This window comes from Candoia aspera, chromosome 2 (assembly GCF_035149785.1).
Source record: "Candoia aspera isolate rCanAsp1 chromosome 2, rCanAsp1.hap2, whole genome shotgun sequence".
Classification (NCBI taxonomy): Eukaryota; Metazoa; Chordata; class Lepidosauria; order Squamata; family Boidae; genus Candoia; species Candoia aspera.
This window is the reverse complement of record NC_086154.1, coordinates 235,322,597-235,337,273: the sequence shown is the minus strand read 5'-3', so window position 1 is coordinate 235,337,273 and position 14,677 is coordinate 235,322,597. Positions and strand designations below refer to the sequence as shown.

Below are 14,677 nucleotides of genomic sequence, written 5' to 3'. Positions count from 1 at the left end.
GTGACAGGTTGGAGATTTGGCAGGATCACAGGGCAGGCTGTTTCAGGAGAAGGGTGACTAGCAGCTTGGTGCAAGTTCCCATTTCCAGCCCTGATTCTGGTTCCTGTTGGCAGGACTGGTGACCCTTGGCTTCAAGCTGCTGATGGTAAATGATAGGCTGATCTGTAATGACTTTTTTTATCCATGGTTTAATAGTGGATGAAGAAATAGATTTGAAGTATAGTAATGAAATTTGGTTGGTGAGTGACAATACTGCCCTTTGGGATTTTGGGTTCTGCAACAACCTTGTTGCAGTTTGAAGGGTGGAAGTGTGAGCTATAGAAAAAATTTGCATGTGACCAGGACCTATGCTTGTAAGATACTGGGGTATGAGTGCTTGTATGTTAAGTTGAGCTGTTGGGACAAGTTGGGGGAACCTTCTTGTTTACCAGCTACCCTATTACCCATCGGAATCTTACCTGAGCCTCTGGACCTGATCTCAAGGCCAATGTTCCAAAGGGGCTTCAGTAATCTATACTTGCATTCCAAGTTTTGTTTTTTTTTTGAAAAATTATGTAACGGACATAGGATGACATTGGTGCATTCAAATGCTATTATTACAACCAATGGCAAGAGACATAACACTAAAATTGCAATATAAAGTGAGGAATAGAACGTTTCCTTTCTCACAAAACTATCACATTGCACTTATTAAACATGGGTAAAGAACTGAGTGAGTGAGTGTGAGTGTGAGTGTGTGTGTGTGTGTGTGTTATTGCTTGTCAGTTATACTGCAGTTCAGTTGAAAGAATTCTCAGGTTGCTATGAATTGTAGCACTGTTCTCTGTAGTGCTGGATTCAACTGAGTTACTGAATAAACAGCCTTAACAAAATAGCCAGCCGTGCTGTGTATTAACAAGTACTTTAATTATGTCACTGGGGTTATTTTAATTAAACCTAAACATTCTTAACTATTCTTGCGCAGAGAAGCTAATGAGGAGGGAGCACAACTGACAATTTTGTCTCATTAATTCTACTTGTCCATCTTAAAATAGGGAACTGCTTAAACTATAAACACGTAACTTTAAGAACATATCTTCTAAATCTAGAATGTGTATTTGTGCATTTGCCTAGAATACATTATAGTATAGGAATCCTCTGCCCAACCAAGAGGGAACTGATGCAAAGCTTAATATTGTTCCACCTAGATGTAAAGTGAACAAATAAGCTTAAAAAAAAATCTTGTAGGAATAGGTCTTCCTATTGTCTTCCTGGATGGGCAACAGATGTTTAATTGTCAGAGGATGGTTGACTGAAAGCGTCTGAGACTGAAAATGTACCTGCTTTTGTAAGTGCCTAGTAGCTTGGTATTTTTCTTGAATACACATTTACAGTAGCTGCTGAGTAGATGCTTACTGAGTAGCATCTTGTAAACCAATGCAGCTTATTCTAAGTATTCAATTCTCCAGAATATTTTAAAGTTATATAATTGTAATGAAATTATATAGTTTAAATTCTTACCCAGAGCAAAAAAAAAATCACAAAGTATTAATAGCTTTTAAGTTTGTTAAACATTGCTCCACATGAAAGACCTCCCAATCTGTATTAGCAACCCAGATGAAGCTAAAATATATCTAAGCTAAAAGGCACTCATACTTTGCCTGCAATCTTACACCCAGGCGCTGAGAAGAAAATGTGACTGAATGCAGTGTGACCTAAAGTACAAATCTGGAGGCAACAATTGTTACTAAAGACATAAGCCTGTTTATATTGTCGAATTTGCGCAGCTAAAGGTTCCCCAGACGTGACTCATCTGTGGAATGCTGGCAGCAGGGGCCAAAGCTGGGTGTTTCAGGGGTATGTCAGAGTAGCCAAGAATCTGCCAGACTGTGTTGTGCTTCTATGGAAATCTCAAAACTGCAACATTGGAACCAAAGGAAAGAGAGAGAGAAAAAAAACTGTCTTTGTACAGAATGTCTATCTGTCTTCCTTCAGCTGGACTGCCCTATTCAATAAAATTATTTCAATAGGATCAAAGATGAGGAATCTTTTGCTGTGTGCATATAAACAAGTTGGAAGAAAGTAGATGATGTTTGAGGTTATATTTTAATGAATATGAAACAGATTTGCCTGTATCTTCTGCTCATTTGATATTGATTGTAATTTTTAATCAATATAAAATTGTTGCTAATTTAAGATACAATTTTGGATTTGAATGACTGTTTCTTGAAAAGTTCTTCCAGCTGTTGTTCAGTTGTTGCTTCTTTCTGCTGTATCAGATCTCCCTTGGTCACTTCCCAATCATCTGGTTTTGACAGTGAGGGACAATATGGCCGACCTGAAGCAGGTAATACATTCTCCCAGTATTCTTTTCTAGCCCTAAATACAAAGCAACCAAACAAAGCCAATTAGTGGCTATGAGGAAACAGAATAATGCCATATTTCTAACATATTTCATCATGACTGACGTCATTATAAAAACTAAGAAAAATGGGAAACAGCTTAGAAAACCATTATGGATGCACAGTGAGCTCTTGACTGAGTTAAGAGTTAAAAGGAGCATGTATGAGCATAATAACCAAGGAAACATTCCAACTAGTAGTTAATACCTGCAGGAAAAAAGAAAAGTTAAGGCGTAAAAATAGGCTCACAAGGGAAGCTAAAAACAATTCTCCAATTCAATAGTAAGAAGAAAAAAGGTGGGGGGAAACCCACTGCTTGGTAAAGAAAGGAGGATCATAAAAGGTGACAGGGGAAAGGCAGAGTTCCTTAACTCCTACTTTGCTTCAGGGGAACTGTCTTCAAATAGGCCTAAGCAGATCAATTAACACGTGGAGGAAGAGGTAATCAAAAGTTAGCAGCACCTCGCTACTATGAATGAGTTTAAGTCTCCAGGACCAGTACAGTTATATCCAAGAGACTTGAAGGAGCCTGTGAATATCATCCTGGAACCCTTTGTATGATCTGTGAGAAATCATGGAGGATGGGTTTAGTGGCAGAGGATTAAAGAGGGAAAAAGGGGAAAAAGAGGACCTAAATAACTATTATTTATGTTGTTATAACTAATAACAAATAATTAAGCAATCTGTGAGCATGTAGAAAATAATGCATTACTTGGCAGAATAAATCATGCCAAACTATCCCAATCTCCTTTGATTATGAGCAGTTTTGATTATGACTGTGGGACTGCAGTAGACATAGTGCATTCTGATTTTGCAAAACATTTGATGAAGTCTTCTGTAAGATTCTAGCAGAGAAGATGACAAAATATGGGCTATAGTTAGTTCTATGAATTACATTTTATGAAGGACATTAACAAAGAGGAACATATCCAGAGGAAAGCAACCAAAAAATAAATGAGCTGGAAGAAAAGGAACTCTTGGGGGCATGATTAGCCTGGAGAAGAAAAGACAGTGCAAAGACATTTTAGCTGTCTCTGAAAGGCCATCAGGAAGAAGATGGGCCAGACTTGTTCAGTGTGGTTACCAAAAGCAAAAACAATGATTTAAATTATGAGGAAGCAAATTTTAATTGGACATCCAAAGAATCTTTTAATGAGTTGTTGTTGTTGTTACTGAGTTATTATTATTAAAATTTATATGCCACTCAGCTCCCAACAACTCTGGACAGTTCAACAATGGAACAGACTGAATCATGAGATACTGGACTCTCTTTTGCTAGAAGTATTTAAATAGAGGCTGGATAGCTTTCTGTGAGGGATGCTTTAATAATGGGTTCTAGGATATGGCAAGTGGTTGGAACAAATGACTTCCATGGCCTTTTCAAAACCTTACTTTCTATCAATCTATGATTCTGTATGTTCTGGCTCTACTGGGGCTTCAATATCCGAGCTGCAAAAATCCAGGCAACCACTGGATGGCAGCAGAGAGATAACTAATTCTTTGTGTTGTGCACCAGTTACATCCTTTCCTGGATCGAGATGCCCTCCAAACAGTTACTCATGCCCTGATCATATCCCATATAGACTAATTCTTTGCTTATATCTATTGACTGCCTGGATTTTTGCAGCCCATATGTGGTAGTCCTAAGCTGTACCAGGCCAAAAACAAATTCTGAATATTTGTTTTTGGGATGCATGTATTAGAAATCCCATATAACTGAAAACTGTAATGATTGCCCTAGCCCCAAATACTCAGACTCACAAGAGGATGCTGAATGAAATCTGATTTATTAAAGTACTAGAGACAAATACAGAGAAAGCTGAGAATGAGCAAAAGCGCGCCAAATACAAACTTAAACCCTTGCTTCAAACGTATCCCGCCTCCCTCGTAACAGCCCCGCCCGGCACAGGTGCTAGCAATCGTCAGAGTTGCTAGCCTGGGAAAGTAACCTTGAGCGCAGTAGATAATACAAATACATTCCAAAGCAAAGCCAAAAGATAATCGTTCCCATCCTTCCTAGACAACTGAAACACGCATCCAATTAATGACATGCGAAACGTTACGATGCATCAAAGACATTGAAACGGCGCACATGACATACCGCCTCCCTAAAAATACCCCTAGGGACCAGGTTTCGAGGGATAAGCGGAGTGGAAACGGGCCAGTAGAACCGGGGAAGCCACATCTGGTGCAGCGACCCACTCAGGATGAGGGAAATGTTTCCAACGAACTAAATATTGCAAAGTATTGCGAAGGCGTCTAGAGTCGAGGATTTCTTTAACTTCGAAGTGTTGCTGACCATCAATCATGATGGGGGTGGGGGGTGGAGGTTGCCGATGCCAGCGATCAGAAGGAATAGTCGGTTTGAGTAAGCTGCAATGAAAAACAGGGTGTAAGCGTTTCAGGTTATGAGGCAAGTCAAGTTTAAAAGTCACAGGGTTAATCTGAGCAACGATCGGGAAAGGACCCACAAACTTAGGTGCCAGTTTCTTTGAAGGTTGTGCAGATTTGATAAACTTGGTAGAAAGGTAAACCGAGTCCCCAACTTGGAATGCAGGGTGTGGGGCACGCTTCCGATCAGCATAGAGTTTATAATCTGCTTGTGCATCAGCCAATGCCTGTTGAATCACTGGCCAAGAGTCAGCGAGTTGTGTTGACCAATCATCTGTAGTGACTGCACTGGCAGGAGGTTGTGGGAGATCAGTGATAGGTACAAAGTCTTTACCCAGAGCCACTCGAAACGGAGTTTGTCCAGTGCTTTGATGCACTGCATTGTTGTAAGCCACTTCAGCAAATGGTAAGAGGTCTACCCAATTGTCCTGCTGATAATTCACAAAAGCGCGCAGGTATTGCTCCAGAGTAGAGTTAACAGCCTCAGTGGCCCCGTCCGTCTGAGGATGCCAAGCCGTGGACAGGGCTTGCTTCGTGCCTAACAGCTTGAGAAAAGCCCGCCAAAACTGTGAGGTAAATTGTGTACCCCTGTCCGAAATCAAGCGGGAGGGACATCCGTGTAGCCTGTACACGTGTACAAGGAACAGGCGGGCCAATTGACGTGCTGACGGAATGGACACGCAAGGAATAAAGTGAGCTTGTTTGGAAAAATAGTCTTTGACCACCCAAATGACCGTTTTGCGTTGGCTGGGTGGAAGCTCTACAATAAAGTCCATGGAAATTTCTTCCCAAGGGGAAGAGGGGGTTGCTACCGGCTGCAGCAGTCCCTGGGGTTTGCCCACCTTGCGCTTGGACATTGCACAGACAGTGCATGAAGCAATGTAGTCTTTGACATCTTTGCGTAATGTGGGCCACCAGAATTGCCTCCGAACGAGGTGCAGGGTTTTCACAAACCCAAAGTGACCTGCGAGTTTGTCATCGTGGGAACGTGTTAACACATCTTTCCTGAGGGTTTCAGGAACGTAGAGGCGGTCGGATTTCCAAGCGAAGCCTCTGTCAAAAGTAACAGTATCTTTATTCGCAAGCAACCAAGTATCAGTTTTTAGCTCTTTTAGAAACTTTTGTTGCAATTGGGAGGGAATTGACAAAGTGCTTGGCTGAGCAGCGCTTGTGGTAGGCGGTTGCTGTGCGCGTGTTTGGCTTCGCGTCACAGCCTGCATGCCCAATTGGGGCGCCGTCCAGAGGGTGCTCACCACATCTGGCGCCGCCCCAGAATCCTGAGGTTGCCGGGACAAGGCATCAGCCAAGAAGTTCTTTTTCCCTGGAATAAATTTGAACTGAAAGTTGAAGCGATTGAAAAATTGAGCCCAACGAACCTGTTTAGGGCTCAGTTTTCGAGGGGTACTAAGAGCCTCCAAGTTTTTATGATCAGTCCAGACCTCGAAGGGATGATTTGCCCCTTCCAATAGATGCCGCCAAGCTTCTAATGCAGCTTTCACTGCAAATGCCTCCTTTTCCCAAACATGCCAGCGTCTCTCAGTCTCGGAGAATTTGCGGGATAGATAGGCACAGGGTTTGAGGCATCCTGCCTCATCTTTTTGCATCAATAATGCCCCAATAGAATAATCGGAGGCATCTGCCTGTACCACGAAAGGCTTGGAGGGATCAGGATGTTGTAGAATGGGCTCTTTGACGAACGCTGCTTTCAGCCGCTCAAACGCCGTTTGACAAGCGGGCGTCCACCTCAACAGCGCTCCGGGATTTTTGACTCTCCTAGTATCTCCCACCCCTTTTGTTCGAAGCAGCTCCGTTAGGGGCAAGGCAATCTCAGCGAACCCCCTGATGAACAATCTGTAGTAGTTGCTGAACCCCAAGAAACTTTGAAGTTGCCTGCGGGTGCGGGGACTCTCCCAGTCCATGATAGCCTGCACCTTGGCAGGGTCCATTTCTATACCTTTATCAGAAATCCTATACCCCAAGTAGTCAATTTGGGTCTGATGAAAGGCACATTTTGATAGCTTTGCATACAATTCAGCAGATCTGAGTTTACACAAGACTTTCTTTACCAGAGCTACATGCTCTTTCATGGTTTCCGTATAAATCAATACATCATCCAAATACACCAATACACCTTTAAACAGATGTTCATGCAAAACTTCATTGATTAATTGCATAAATACCCCAGGGGCCCCAGCCAACCCAAACGGCAACACCTTATACTGGAAGGCTCCCAACGGGCAATTGAATGCAGTTTTCCACTCATCACCCTCCTTGATTCGTACACGATAGTAGGCTTCTCTTAAATCCAGTTTAGAGAAGATCTTGCCCTTGGCCAGATGTGACAACATGTCCTTTATCAATGGCAAGGGATATTTGTTGGAAATTGAGACGGCATTTAATCCGCGGAAATCCGTACAAAGTCTCAATGTGCCGTCCTTTTTTGGGCGAAAAAGAACCGGCGCCCCCACGGGTGAATTCGCCGGCTCAATAAATCCGCGCTCCAAATTTTTGTCCACAAATTCCCTCAACAGGGTCAGTTCCTTTTGCGTCATGGAATAAATTTTTGGTTTAGGCAATTGAGTGTTGGGTAGCAGTTCTATGGCACAGTCCGTTTTTCGATGGGGAGGCAACTGGTCAGCTTCCTTTTCACCAAATACATCAGCAAATATCCTGTACTCAGCCGGCAAGCCTTCCAGAGGAGAGGCCGGGTAAGGCGGAGTCGCAGCTGCCGCAACCCCCACCATCTCCTCTGGGGCACCCTTCCCCTCTGCCGCTTGATAAAATCCATCCCTAAACGTGATAGTTCGGTAGACCCAGTTTATTTGGGGATTTTGCTGCACCAACCAGGGTACCCCCAACACCACCAATGGTCCCCCAACCGGAGCCACTACAAAAGATAACCCTTCCTGGTGACTGCCCAGTTGCAAGGCTACATGCCCTGTAAAATGGGTGACCGGTTTGCCCCCTGCCACGGACCCATCCAATTGAGTAAAAGCGATGGGTCGCTGTAAAGGGAACGTGGGGAGCTCCAAAGCTGCCACCACGTCGGGGTGCATAAGACACCGGGAACACCCCGAATCAATCATGGCCCATACTTCCACAGTCTTGGATTGGGAGCCCAATTTCAATTTCACCATGAGTATGCGGTAAGTGCCACTCACCGATGGAGGCTCGCGCCCGTCCTCTACCACCTGCCCAGCGGCGCCCTTTAGAGCAGGTGGCTGGCGTTTCCCGCCGGCTGCGGGATTTCGGTCTCCCCCTCAATTTCGAAGAACATCACATCGTCTCCCTCGGTTTCAGCCACCGCAGCTTTCTGTTTCCTCGGCAATGCAGGGGACTTTCCTGGCGGTTTTCCGGGCCGTTCCTCTACCTTCGCTTTTGGGCATGCTGCCACTCGATGCCCCTCCTTACCACATCTCAGACACAAGCCTTTTGCGTATCGCTTCTCCCGCTCCTCGTCCCAGGGTCGTTGTCCCGGTTTCCCCCCGGTGGTCGATGGGCGGCTGGGCTTCACCTCCCGCCCCGACTTGGCGGTCTTCCGCTGGGCAAAGATCTCCTGGGCATGTTCAGCCCTCCCCGCCAGCAGGATCCACTCATACAGCGTGTATGGGTCGTCCCTCCCCAGGGACCAGCGTAGCACTTCTGTATTCAAGCCATCCTTGAAGAGCTCGATAATGGTTGCTTGGGACCAGTCATCCACCTTCCCAGCTAGCGCTTTAAACTCCAAAGCATAATCGGCCACTGATCTGAACCCCTGCTTGAGTTCCTTCAGGGCTCGCTTTGCTCTCTCCTTTGCTAAGGGGTCCTCGAAGTGTTGCTTCAACGCCCCGAGGAACTCCTCGAGACTTTCCAGTTCAGGCGCCTCCGACTGGCACATCTGGACATACCAGTCTGCCGCCCTCCCCTTCAGTTTGGTGGCAATGGTGATGATCCTTGCCTTTTCCGATTGGAAAAACGCCCCCCATTCTTCCATGTAGGCTTTCGCGTTCGTCAGGAAGAACGAGAGTTTGGTCGGATCCCCATCAAACTTGACAGGGAAGTCTCGCATGCCGCCTCCCGCCGCGCTGCGCCCCACCACCGGTGCTGCCGCGGCTCGTGTTTCCCTGGCTCGGGGCGGTACGGGGCCCCGGGGCGATCGCCCTGGCGATGCTGCGATTTCCATCTGGACCGACTGGTCCCCTTCGCGCCTCCGCACCACCCGTCGCCGTTCCGGGGACAGCCCCTGGGAAGAGGGGGTTGAATGCCTTTGGCTTGATTCTTCTCGGACCTCTCGCAACGAGGTCACATCCAAGCTCAGCTGTTTCAATATAGCTTCCAACGAATCCATTTTGGACTCCAACACTCGGATCCGATCCGGAGTGGGTGAGCCCTCCGTTGGCTGCACCTGCACCACGTTGGGGGATAATGGGTATCTCTGCCTCCAGGAGGGACCCCCCGTTGCCGTGGCATCTCCTTGTGTCTCATCCCAGGTGAGCAGCTCGCCCGGCGAAGTTACGGTGGTCTCTGGGGCCGTTTTCAGCCCCCCGGCTTCACTCTCCGACTCGGAGCTCGCCTCCTCTCGGATGGCTGACAGCTCCCCACCCTGGGACGGTCGGCCGGACTGCCTCACGGTCGAGTCCGGTTCCCCTTCCTCCATCATCATGATGTCGGGTTCAGTCATCGCGGGCTCTCTCCCTCACAGGGTTAGACGCTTGTCTTTCCTGGACAGGGGCCAGCGGATTTAGGAACTTAGATTCTCAGCTTTATGTAATGATTGCCCTAGCCCCAAATACTCAGACTCACAAGAGGATGCTGAATGAAATCTGATTTATTAAAGTACTAGAGACAAATACAGAGAAAGCTGAGAATGAGCAAAAGCGCGCCAAATACAAACTTAAACCCTTGCTTCAAACGTATCCCGCCTCCCTCGTAACAGCCCCGCCCGGCACAGGTGCTAGCAATCGTCAGAGTTGCTAGCCTGGGAAAGTAACCTTGAGCGCAGTAGATAATACAAATACATTCCAAAGCAAAGCCAAAAGATAATCGTTCCCATCCTTCCTAGACAACTGAAACACGCATCCAATTAATGACATGCGAAACGTTACGATGCATCAAAGACATTGAAACGGCGCACATGACAAAAACACTGAACACTATAAACTTGAGGCAAACATATTCTTGACTCTAAAAAGTTAAATCAATACTGAAGTGAAGTGAAATTTCAAGAGCTCTGATCATATATTACAGATCTGTGTGGATCACCTCCACTTGCTTTCATGGATATCTGATTTAATAATGAATAGTATGCAGGATCACAAGCAAAGCTGCGAATAGTAGAAGCGCGGGATTTCTCCCAGTAAAAACCCAGGCAGTGTCCAGTCCCTCCTCCGAGAGTCAGTACAATTCCATTTCCTGCAGGTGCCCTGAACAGTTTCTGCCGGTCTTCGGGAAATGTCCTTGACCAGTCAAGATAACCCAAACATGCATTCTTCACTCCTCGCATCACAGCCTGGTACAAGGGAACAGAAGCAGCCCACTCCCGTACAGCAACCCGTGTCAGCAAAACAGGGCATGGGAACATGTTACGACCATGACACCATCTTTACCATAAACGGGAGCGTGCTAAAGATGTTTACTTAAAATAGTATATTTGTTTTACTTTACAAGTAGTCGGTTTTGCACTCTTTGTCTCTCTTGTTCTTTTTTCTGTATATTTTCCTCTTCAAAACTGTTAGCATACAGGATTTTGATTTTGTATGATGAAATTATGCTACACTGAAATCAACTGCCAAGACTATAAATTTCTAAAATAAATTATTTTAAATGAATTACTTTACTATCAAAATTAAAAGTATACTTACCTTGCTCTAACCCATGGTTTAGTATGCATACACAAATCGCTCCCCCAGCTACCATGTTTTTCAGATGCACAGGGTAAAAAGCCCCTTTCCGGGGCCAGCTCCTCAGCAATTGCTCTGATATGATACGGTTCAAATCCACAGCATCCTCCAATATATCTGATCCCTAAATTGTAAGCTTCTCTTGCATATTTGTGAACGTCCCATCTGGTTAAAATTCTTGGTTCCAAAGCTGTAATAATGAGTTTTTGAACATTTGCTGTAATATTCAGTTAGTATTATGCACAGATCTGATAAAAATTTAGCATCCTCAAGATTTCCTTTAACCTCCACAAACCAGGTTAGAAAAGTATGCATTTATTCACTCTATTTTAGCTTCTACATAATTTCCAGGGACTGGCATGAGGGGACTCCATCTTTGGGAATTGTCTCCTGCCACACAGGTGACCTAATCTTAAAATTACTTAAAATCACTCTTGGAGGAGTAGTCCTCCATTTACAAACTGATATTCCTTTCCAGTCGGCTTCCAGTTTCTCTAAACAGTTTGTTGCTGGTAAGCCCCCCCCCCCCCGATTTAACAGCATTTTCTTTTACTCTCTTCCCAATCCCTATATTTATTTACTGAATACAGGCCCAACCTGCCCAAGAAAATATGTAAAAGTAACTGGAACAGTTGTGGGAAGAGAAAACAGCAAATTCAACTGCTTTCTGTCCTTGGGCAAGTTCAAACAATGTAAAGTCCCTCTTTTTTCCCTACTCCCATCCTGAGCAAGCAGCAGTACGGGGCCAGAGGTAAACTTTTCCAAACTCCGCTTCCAGTTGACAGATCCAACGCCATTCACTTTGATGCATTGGCTCTCAAGTTTGAATTACATGCAACTCAGATGTAATTTGTTCTCAGCATCTTTTTAAAAAATAACAAAATGCAGTGAAAAAAAGTTGCAATCTCAAAACAGAAGAGGTATGGGGAGAAGTTTCAAATGTCAGCCTCAGTATCATTTATATTGCTTGCATTTTATTTTAAAACATGTCTCGAGAAGGTGAATTAAGTAAAGCCTTGGAGGCCAAAAACAGATGTAGCATGTATTTGTTGTCCTCTTTCAGGGTGTTCACAAGGAGCAGCTGTTACTCTCATCTTACGGAGAAGTATGAGAAATCCAACAATAGAAAATGCTTTACACTAAACCTTACTCCTTCTGTAGACAACCATCTCGCATCTGTTGGAATAGGCCAAAGTCTTGAAAATTAAAGCACTATGCCAGAAATCACTTGATAGTGCCAATGCTGTCAAACAGAACTAACCTGAATCTATCTCTATATCAGGAATAAATCCTTGCAGTCAAAATCTTTCAAAAAGATACGACAAAGAGCAATTTTTGCTTGCTAGCTTTGCTTCCTTCACCTACTTGTCTTCCTTCTTTTGGTTTTTAAATTTTGGGTTTTTTTGGGGGGGTAGATAGTTAAGCATGAGATTCAGGGAAACATCCTTGAATTTGGGGTCTACTGGAGCCTTCCAATTTTTCTATTTCCCTCACTGTAGCTCTGGGGGTTCTAGAGCTTTCATTTGTCCCTACATCCCCCACTGATACCACCAAAGAGGCCTGGAACCAAGGAAGACTTCCTGATTCTGAAATGTTTCCCCATGATGAGCCTTTTCTCTGTTATTTAGAGGAAATAAATACTGTGCTCCAATCAGTCTGCATTTCACAGTCTTGTGTTTCCATCACTCTTATGCTCATTTTTTAAAACTGGATCTGCCCTATTGCATTTAACCCAATTAATAGCCTTCCTAAGTATGGATGTTTCGGATTTCAATTCCAGTAACAACGCCTAAAAATATACATCAGCTGAGTACACATCCCTGAGTGAACAGCATCTTCATCTTCTCCTATTCAGTAGTTTTTCCAGTTAGAATTGCCTATATTCTCTTTATGGGTGAAACCACAGAATCTGTGGATTGCAACTTTCTGCATTATATTTTGTAAAAGAAAAAAAAAACTGGAGCCCAGTTTACACTTCGTATTTCAGTATATAACACTTCAGTTATTTAAAAGGAAAACAAACATTTTTTAATTTAACTATGCCAGCTCTAGTTAAAATATTTGTGAAGAAATCATCACAATCTAATCTGAATTATACACTCCTGCACCTTAGTGTTGCCCTTGAAAAATACCCATTTTGCTTTAAGTTAACAATATAAATTACCTTTACCTACATTTTAAGCAAGACTATAGATTCAGTTTCAGATCAACCATACACAAGTCTTCTCTAAAATAAATTTAAGTGATATGTGATTTAATCCCAGCATGTATTTGATCTTAATGTTTTTGCATTATTTTTCTTTCACCTTGATAACTACGAAGAAAAGAGCAGTGAAATCTTACCAAAAGGAAATTCTGGTAGATCAATAAAACCCTGCTTCCCACAGTCAGGAGTATGAAAAGCAAGTGGCTGTGACATCAGATGTGCTTTTAGTTTAGCAGATGCCAAACCTTCCTTCATGAGTTTAATAGTTTTGAGACAAGTAGCTGGATCAAAGTGGCAGTTTACTCCAACAATGGAAGCCCCTAAGGAGCAAGAAAGAACATTTATTTTATACTTTTCAGGGTCAAGATTTTTAAAGATAATGCCCAGCATACACACCTCTTTAAATATTAGGTAAAATCTGACATTTCAAAATACCCTTTTACTAAAAATACTTATTGGGTAGTCATCACACTGCAAAGCAAAGCTCTATCCTCCAGTATAATTTTATTTTCAGAAATATCTCCCAAATCAACTCATATAACATGCAGAAAATAAAAAGTTGTACTTCATTTAGAATGCGCCTACCTGCCCCCCTCCTAACACTAATGTAGAATGGAATACAGTAGTCTTAGATAATGGTGTACAATGTCTTAAAGAGCTAGATGGTGTATTGGGGGAGCAATCTCAGCTGAGAAATGTTTTATGAATGCCATGCCAACCCTGGCAGCCATTTCTTGAATGTCCAAACTCTCTGTGGTCACCATTTTGTGTGAAAACCCATGACCTGCTCTTAAAATTTCAAATATGCCCATTGATCCAAAAAGGTTGGGGACCCCTACACTAAACCATAACTTTGTCAGGTCATGTTGGGCCTAATGTTTTATATGAAAATACTCTAAGAAAGGTTTATTTTTTGGCATGAATTATCACCATTACTCAGTTGGTGGCACCACTTGGTATGACTATCTGGCTTAATAAACTAAGCAGGGCAGGCTTGACTGGTACTTGGATGGGAACATCAAAACTGTAGGCTACCCTGGGAAGTGGAAAAAGCATCCCAGAAGGCAACAGCAAGTCACTTCTATATTATTGCCAAGAAAAATTACATGGACATGTCCGTGAAACTGCCAGGAGTCAAGCCTGAACCAAAGTTGATAATGAAGATAATGACATCTTACCAGCATTAACAAGTTGAACAGCACATTCTCCTGGTGTTATACCATCCATGTCTCCTTCTGGGCTGATGCACAGAGTAACTGCAACTGGCAGCCCAGATTCCTTTAAAATTTCAACTGCCCACATGGCTTCTTCAACGTGTTCAAAATACTAGCCACAACAATAACAATGAAAAGAAAATTAAAAAGAAGTAAAGTGAAAATAAGTTCAGGAGCATTTGTTTGCTTTTACTGTAAAAATGCAGTATATCAAGGCAAAAATAAGAAGCAGGCTGTTTCTAAAGGATGGCGCCAAACATTCATTACCAAAGGTATCTTTAACCACACAGTAACTTACTTTAAATCTTAGAATTAGTCTTAAATTATTTTTTTTAATTTAATGCAAAGAACAGTAGTTGAATATACTGGTTTCTAACCACAAAATTAACACATGGACTCAATGCTTGCTTTAGTTTGGGGCCTGTGTTACTATGCTAAAGGAAGGCAAATATGCATATATTTAACTCTCTCTCTCTCTCTCTCTCTCTCTCTCTCTCTGTGCATCATATTGAGAAAGGTCTTAAAATTTGAAGGATGCAGATACAATCCAACTAGGGGCTATACACAGACTTCGTACAAATTAAAGCCTTCTTGCACAATGAAGCT

At 43.3% G+C, this 14,677-nt stretch overlaps 1 protein-coding gene across 1 annotated transcript in view; it reads right to left on the bottom strand.

Annotated features, from left to right (window-relative positions):
- Positions 1–998: 998 nt before the first annotated feature.
- LOC134491661 (betaine--homocysteine S-methyltransferase 1-like) overlaps positions 999–14,677 on the bottom strand; it is a 32,391-nt gene continuing 18,712 nt past the window's right edge. Inside the window, exons 5-8 of the mRNA XM_063295558.1 lie at positions 14,036–14,183; positions 12,995–13,177; positions 10,613–10,841; positions 999–2,358 (exon numbers count right to left, since the gene is read on the bottom strand). Of these exons, the coding sequence (XP_063151628.1) occupies positions 2,172–2,358; positions 10,613–10,841; positions 12,995–13,177; positions 14,036–14,183 (747 nt within the window). The 3' untranslated portion in view covers positions 999–2,171. The remainder of the gene's footprint in view (positions 2,359–10,612; positions 10,842–12,994; positions 13,178–14,035; positions 14,184–14,677) is intronic.